General features: G+C 32.4%; 1 protein-coding gene across 2 annotated transcripts; it reads right to left on the bottom strand.

The window, feature by feature from the left end:
* Nucleotides 1-2,499: 2,499 nt before the first annotated feature.
* On the bottom strand, nt 2,500-7,263 carry LOC114419565 (mitochondrial arginine transporter BAC1-like). 2 transcript variants are annotated; one of them, XM_028385278.1, is made up of 10 exons: nt 6,954-7,263; nt 5,616-5,705; nt 4,302-4,403; nt 4,041-4,145; nt 3,863-3,961; nt 3,606-3,794; nt 3,392-3,490; nt 3,169-3,304; nt 3,049-3,084; nt 2,500-2,927 (listed from the first exon to the last, which is right to left on the bottom strand). In XM_028385278.1, the coding sequence occupies exons 1-8, from the start codon at nt 7,050-7,052 to the stop codon at nt 3,170-3,172; spliced, it is 918 nt and encodes a 305-aa protein (XP_028241079.1). In that variant the 5' UTR covers nt 7,053-7,263; the 3' UTR covers nt 2,500-2,927; nt 3,049-3,084; nt 3,169. The 2 variants fall into 2 exon arrangements, with proteins under 2 accessions (XP_028241079.1, XP_028241078.1); XM_028385277.1 differs by having other exon boundaries at nt 2,500-2,932.
* Nucleotides 7,264-7,823: the final 560 nt, after the last annotated feature.

Below are 7,823 nucleotides of genomic sequence, written 5' to 3' on the forward strand. Positions count from 1 at the left end.
GGCCTTAAAAAGACATATAACAAGATAAATGGTAAGGCTTAAGTCGTGAAATTATAACGAAGACTAGGCCAAGATTATGCATGACCTAATTGAACTTGGTCTATTTCTATCTCTAATTGTTGGAAGCTACATGTCTATATTATCTCTTATTTTCCTCATATTTTAATTGTATTTCCTAAATACTAGTGGACTCTGCTTAAAACTTTTATTTTCTTCATCCATTTCTTTTATTTTCTTCCTTTTAAACAATGTACTTAAAATTAGATTGACAATTGAACTAGTGAAAGCATAGTTCATGAGTTAATGGTTCAATCACAATTCTTGTAAACTAGTTCAAAGAGTGTATAATTGCACGTCAATTGGATTAAAAATAGGATATACAATAAAAATTTAATCATAAAGATGAACAATTGGATTAAAAATTAGAATCTCCCAAGTTCCAAGTGCGAAGGATCCTCATCCTAACCATATATGATACAAACTATTTTAATTTGCTTCTTGTATACTCCCATCTCTTTTATATATATATACATACATATCATCTGCGATATAGATTATAACTTAGGGAATTGTCTCATTGATAGTTTTACAGCCTTTTCAATTAAAGTAAGAGACCGTTTTTTGACAATATTTTCTGTTTGTATTTAATTTAAAAAAATATTATGTTTTTTAATTTACTATTTTCAAAATTTTATATAAAAGATAAAAAAGAAAATAAAAACAGAAAGCAACAATTTTTTTTAATATTTCTTATCCAAACTATTGAATATAAAAAATATTTTTATAATAAAAGCATAAACAAAATATTTTCTCAAATCAAACACTCTTTGATGCTAAGAGGAAATCTTGTCCAACTCGTTAGTTTGCTGTTTGCAGATAATTTCACCATTTTAAGGTCAAAATCGCCACTTAGGCCATTCTCTTTTATTATTTGTTCAATGTCTCCCCAATTGTGTAATAATAGATGTTTATTTCTAACGTTCATAGAAATGAGGTGCAAATTGAGCCAGAAATGGATGATGTACACAGTTTGAACAAATAAAATCATCATGCCTCAACTTTAAGATTAAAACATTCAACATCGAGCATATGACATATGAGCGTATAAACGAACTACGGGCACCTTGGTAACTTATCAATGCTAAAATTGCAACTAAAATGTTAAGGAATGAACCAGAACATTTCAACAAGATACAAATACTCATCAGACGATAGACTCAGGTATAGAGCACAAATTAATGAAAAATGAGTAACCCGTCTAGTCTTTTTTATTTTTTTTGCATGTATATTTTTTTTTTTATCAGCCAATGTATGAAAAATGAGTAACCCGACTAGTCCTTTTTTTGCATGCATGTGTGTGATATATATATATATCATTTTAAATAATACATAAAGATAAACACTAAAACCTTATAAAAGAAATTAAAAAACTAATTCATAGTTAACTTTAAAATTTAATTATTATCAAGACGAAACCAAATCTAGAACTTACATATCCGACAAAAACTTGCTACAAATTGAATCACATCAATCTTTATGTTAAATCGGTCAGGGAAAAGGCGAGCACCCACAAATAGATTTTTTTTTTCTGTCTACTCATCCCACAGGTTGATGATATGGTCCATGTTTGGATTAAAGTTTGAAAACTTAAATTTGAATAGATTTCATTTTGCAAAGTGCGTTTGTAAAAACAACTTTGGTGTTGTTTTCAATTGAAACTAGGTTTCAACCAAATATAATGTGCAAACTGTAAACATACTTTTAAGAGAAACCTAACATATCACTAAACTGAATTTAATGGGCAATCGTAAGTTAAAGAGGTCAAACTGTAAACCGAACATAGCCATATCCAGCCCAAGAAAAAAAAACTTCAGTAGGATTTTAGTTTTAATCATCACAACATTTATTTCTTTTTTCTCTCTCCCCTGCTTTTTTTTTTCTTTCTTTCCACCATTGTCCCTGTGTAGTTTCTGTTATAACTTCTAAAAAAGGTTAACTAACTATCATGTTGGTTCAAGTGAAACTGGACTTGGATATCTTAAACAAGGATTCAAATATGAACCTAGTACATGGAAAAATGTAGTTGAAAGGGAACACCACCCTTAAGGTGGCTAACCAGGTTCTCTCCATTGAAAGTTAGTTATTGCCATAACTGATAGATACTTCGCACCAATAACATTATGACCTCCCAAAAAAAGAGTCTAATCCAAAAGAATAGTCCTTTAAGTGGGGGAGTCTCATGACTTGAGTACCACATTAAGTTTTTTTATTGTACTCAATGTGAGATTTCTAACATTACCTCCTCCTTTAAGAATGGACATTAACGACAACTTTCATTCTATCAACATTGACCCAATAGTAGCCTTTTCCCCTTTGTCGGCATCACTCACCTATCAATATCCACTTTTACACCTTAATCCAATCTATAGATAGTCCTTTCTATATAGTCCAATTCTCAATGAAATCACCAAATATTAAAACTTAAGCATAAGAGGAGAGTCCAACCCAAACGACTAATCCATTAGATGGGAGAGTTTCATAGCTTAAGTACCACATTAAGTCTTTTATTCTACTCAATGTAGAACTCCTAACATATTTATACTGAACTCATGTTGTGGAGAGGTCATAAAACTGATTAAAGGTAGCACCAGTTAGCACTTAGCAGTTTGATAGACCAAAAAAAAAGTGGGCTTGTCTGTCTTGGCCATATCATACACTTCCAAAAATGTTAACTTCAATGGCCATTAACAATATACTTTCATGCCAGTGATAGAAATGTTCTATACTTCTTTCCAAAAAATAGGAGAAAAAAAAGCATGTAGAGGCCTAGAGGGCAGCTAAAATAAAGGCCCCTGATTCCAAGTTCTTTAACCAAGCTCTCTAATAAAAAAGAATTAATTAACCAGCTTCAAATGCAATGCTGAATGCTGTCCTAGTAAAAGAAAAAAATTGAAAATTAGAATTCCAAGGCAAAACACATTCTATTAAAAGCATTATTATCTTCTCCAAATCTTAGCTTGGGTGAACAGTGGCTTTATGAAAGCTTACCTGAACTTTGTAGTATTATCCGCAATTAGGTAGACTCTACAAAAATAACACAATAGCAATCACCACTTGATGCGAGCCAGATAATAAAAAGTCATCATATTGCAAATGAAAGGAACCAACCTCAGTCATGCTTAATGCCTAGCATTTTCAATGCTAGCTCCCATGCGACAATTGTTGCAGCATTAGCAGGAAATGCTCGACTTACAGTAGGACCCAAACCTGTATAACATCCCTTGAATCCAGCCCTTTGATAGATCTACAAATAAAACAACTTTTGGTACATATTTTTCTTATAAATGATTGGCAGTTAAAGAAATAATTTAGAAAGATTTACAGAGCTTACTGAACTCAAGACCCGAAAAGGATTTCTTGGACAATTTTTATCAGGGTTTGTCTGAATTAAAGTCTTTGCCACATCAAGAGGCAAAACTGTCAACCAAAACTGGTAGAACAATCAAGAAAAATCACAAAAAAAAAGGTTCAATAGGTTAGTATTCAATTACATGTTTAGTTGTCAACCACAGCAGAAAAAAACCAGTAGTTATCAACATGCTTACAGCCACACCACCAAGGCCACCACTAACGATCCCAATTCCAATATCAACTAGGTTGGTGTAATCGGATGAAGCAGCTTTGATATTTGAATGCATGTAATAACGCACATATTCGTATACACTGAAAAAGACAGCATTCCCTATAGATTCTCTAAGCAATGTTGCACAACCTCCACGAAAAATTCCTTTCACCTGAAAGGAACACCATCAGCTATAACACATTAATCATGGTGTTACAGAATGTTGCAGAATTTCCTCACCCCTTCAGTTTTTACAGTTTTAAGGGCACAATCAAGGGGACTATTGTATCTACTGGATTTAGGAACCAAAGAGTCAGTGCCTTGTATCTGCATCCTACACTGGAGAAGTTCAAATTTAAATTGGCATGGTTGTTAGAGACATTCAAAGTTCCAATGACACACTGCAGGTTTACTTTACCTTTATCAGCTCTGTTGGACCTAACACAAAACTGATGATGGCACCACTATAAGCTGCAGATGGTATTATCACTTGAGGCCTTGGTTCCCCACTTTGAACTCCCCCCTAGATAAGTGTAGGGAAACAAAGTAGAAGCTAAGAGATTCAAGATACACTCACAAAACCACTAAAAGCTTATAAAACTTTATCTCATAACAAGTTGTGCTGATTGGTGCAATGTCAAATCAAGATAAACCTCATTTAAGCCAGTTTGAAGCACACCTGAAGGTAAACTTTTGTCTGGGAATAAATGCCAAAAAAGAGTGATCCTTCAACTGCCATCCCAACAAAAGATGATGTTGCTCCTCTATAAAGCCCTTTGATCTGAAAGAGTTATTGCAAAATTGCATTTAAAAGTCTCAAACCAATCCTCTTGAAATCTCTAATTAAAACAAAAAAAGAAAAACAAAGCATTACATATCATTGTTAGAGATATTTAAGTCATTTATAGACCTCTAGTTGATGCTTATGCCTTTGAGAGAGTTACCCTTTGACATAATATCAATGTCTGTGACTAAGTTCAAGAATTCCACCAAGTAAAGTTCTCCAATAGATATATATAAGTTGCACCCCAAAAATTGAGGCAAACAAAGTGGGACCCTCCAACACTCTGCCTCCACAGATTTTTTTTTTTTTTGGAAGGCTCTGCCTCCACAGATGTCTGCTAGAACAAGTGAGCCTAAAAGAATAGGTGATTTACCAAGATGAGGGCTCTAATACCATGTTGGATTCCATCTTAAAAATAATTGACATTAAGTGAAGTTTTTCAATAGATATATAAGTTGCATCCCTAGAATTGAGGACCTTCCAACATTTACAAGTTAAACCCACTTCTAAAAGTTTGGCTTAGGGATCATCAACCTTAACTCTCTTCAATTTTTTAGGGACAAATTATCATAAAATAAAATGTTAAAATTCGAGATGAAAAAGATGTGCAAGTTTAGCATTGCCATTTTCCTATTTTATTTTATCAATCAAAATTCAAAAGGTTAATACGTGGGTTTTAGGGGAGAGAAAAACACTTCCAACAGAACAGGATAGAAGGAAAAAATGACATTTGGACATATGTGCCTTCTGATTTTACTGAATAAGTGAAGTTAAGCATAGCCAGTTTTTACAAATAAATAACCAAACAATAGGTTCTATGAAATATAATCTCCAGCTCAGACAACATCCTTTCTTCCCTAGGAAGATAGCTTTCAAAACAAAATTTAGTGAGTCCCTACCATCAAACTCCAAAAATAGAACACAGATATCTAATGGCCAAATAACTTTATTACTTATTAAATGATGTGATGGTCTCATAATTAATAGAATATTCAATCTAAATTACCAGATGAAATCAAGTAATGAGCCCACTACATGCCTACATAATGATAAGCTACACCTGACCAGACTTCCAGCTTTTATACACAAGAAAGCATAACAACCAGCATTAATACAAATTAGCAGTTATCAATAATTCATATTCCTATATAGAATTAGAATGAATAACCCATTTTTATCCTTTGGAAGTTAAAGGTCAATTAGCCATACTCCTTCAGTCTTCAATATCCTAGCAGTGCAATGCCATCCATTTTTATACTGAATCTTATGTGCTTCTGCATTGTGCTTTTGCAGCATCACCTGATAAATGGGGAAAAAATAGTTTACAGATAGGCTACAATTTTAAAAGAAGATAACAACTAAAATATAATTAAACACAAAAACCATCCTGAAGTCACCAGCAAACTTGCAAGAAAGAGCCTAAAATAGATATAAATAGAAGTATATTGTAGAAGATCGTGGACCAAAAGAAAATGGCCAAAAAGATAGCCCATTTCTCACTGCAACTGAAGAACCATAATATAGGAAAATTTTTCAAAACAAGGAGTGCTTCTTATGCATAAATTTAAAATTTCAGAAATTTCTCAGTATTTTCATTGCTTATTGATATTATCTCCTTGTGAAATGAATTATATGAGTAGTCTTAAAATATTAAGGGACTGTAAATTTCTGTACATCTGGATTATATTGTCTAGGTCACAAATATGATATTGCTGATCAAATTATTATATACATAACATTTATGTATGTTATAATTATACATGAGTTAGCACTATTCCCAGTTAAGCTACAAGTCACGTTGTGTTCCTATAATCCTATTTCTGCTCATATCTCACATAGTATTCAATCACGATAATTTTGTACTCAATTTTGACTTTAAAACCAAATTACTTATATATATTTTTATTTAGTGTGTTTATTTCTTGAGTCTAACAGCCAGTCAGCCACCCTTTTTTTCTCTCTCCATTATTTGTTATCATATTTATACATGCTTGAACTATTTAAAAAGGTTAACAAAAAAACACATACATGAATTAAACAAGCAAGTCAGTAATATCTCGGAATCATCATGTCATCCCTAGATAGCACATAAGTTACAAATTTTTATCATCCTATGCAAAAACCAGCAATTGTCATTTGCCAGTTAAAAGGACAAGAACAGTAGAACTTGGCCATTAAGCTAGTTAAGTAATACCGACAAGCTCAACATAATTCCACACACTATCTTTAGCTGCTCTACCAACCAATAAACCCATGAACAATAACAAAACTATATAACACTAATCACATTAAGTGTCAACTCAAAAAACAGAAATGAAAAACGAACCCAATGAAAATGTGAGACCCAAAATTGTTTCACAATAGTTCAGAACAATGGACGATTGAAACTAGAGCATCCCACCCGCCATTTTAATTTTCAACCCTGCATCCCAAAGTACCCAAAAGCACTGTTTTTAAGATCCCTAAAAAAGCACGGGGCAGAACAACAACAACACTGAACAAAGGGGTAAACAGTAACACATAGAAACAAGTTGATAAAAATTGAACCTTGACGGTGTCAAAGGGGTGGCCAGTGGCTACAGCGGCAACACCAGCGAACAAGCCAGCCGCATATTCCTTGTACCCTGAACTTGAAATCTCCGCCATAATCAGCTACATAGGAACTACTTTGTTACTTGTTACTGTCCGTACCAATTGTCTCCACGCGCGAATCGTTGACCGCCAGAGTGTGTAAGCGTTAATGCCACGGTCGCTGGAAAAAACACTGTTAAGGTTTCTGAGATTAGTCTCAAAGAAACAAACACCGTAGTAAGGGGCCGTATGGCAAAAATAAAACTTTCACTATTGAGGATAAGATCAGAGGGTTTTTTTTTTTTCTAAAGAAAATGAAAAGGATAAAAAAGATAACTAGATAAGTATGTTTTACTTTTTCTCATTTTGTTTTGTTTTGGTAACTTGTGTAACCAGGATTCCCTGACTGAAAAGCAACTTCTGAAACTGCAGGGTAATGCAGTAATTATTTTTTAATGCATAAAATTCTTATATAGCACAATAATTTTTAATATTTTTTTATCATAAAACAAAAAATTTAAAGAAGAAAATCATTTATGATTTTTGGTAAAAAAATTGATTTACAAAATAAATAAATAATAAATTTAAATACCTTTTTAATCCTTACCATGCATTCAGCCTTTTTTGTTTTTTGTTTTTCCAAAAAAAAATTACTTGATTTTAATACTTGAAATTTATATTCATTTTGTTTTTGTTTTTAAAGAGATATAGATAGTGCTTTAAACTATTAAATATCTGATTTGGCTTAAGGAGCTTAAGGATAAAAACAAAACAATAAACGTAATTTATAAATACTAAATTTTCTTTAAAAAAATTATAAGGACGAAAAAAAAATGTTAAACTACA

This window comes from Glycine soja, chromosome 7, assembly GCF_004193775.1.
Source record: "Glycine soja cultivar W05 chromosome 7, ASM419377v2, whole genome shotgun sequence".
NCBI lineage: Eukaryota > Viridiplantae > Streptophyta > Magnoliopsida > Fabales > Fabaceae > Glycine > Glycine soja.

Excerpts from the sequence above, each read along its gene's own strand:
- LOC114419565 (XM_028385278.1), bottom strand. The coding sequence starts at position 7,052 with ATGGCGGAGATTTCAAGTTCAGGGTACAAGGAATATGCGGCTGGCTTG. Across the intron at positions 4,404-5,615 it reads GGATATTGAAGACTGAAGGA|ATCAAAGGGCTTTATAGAGG; the intron begins GTATGGCTAATT and ends TAACTCTTTCAG. Across the intron at positions 3,962-4,040 it reads GTCCAACAGAGCTGATAAAG|TGTAGGATGCAGATACAAGG; the intron begins GTAAAGTAAACC and ends GAACTTCTCCAG.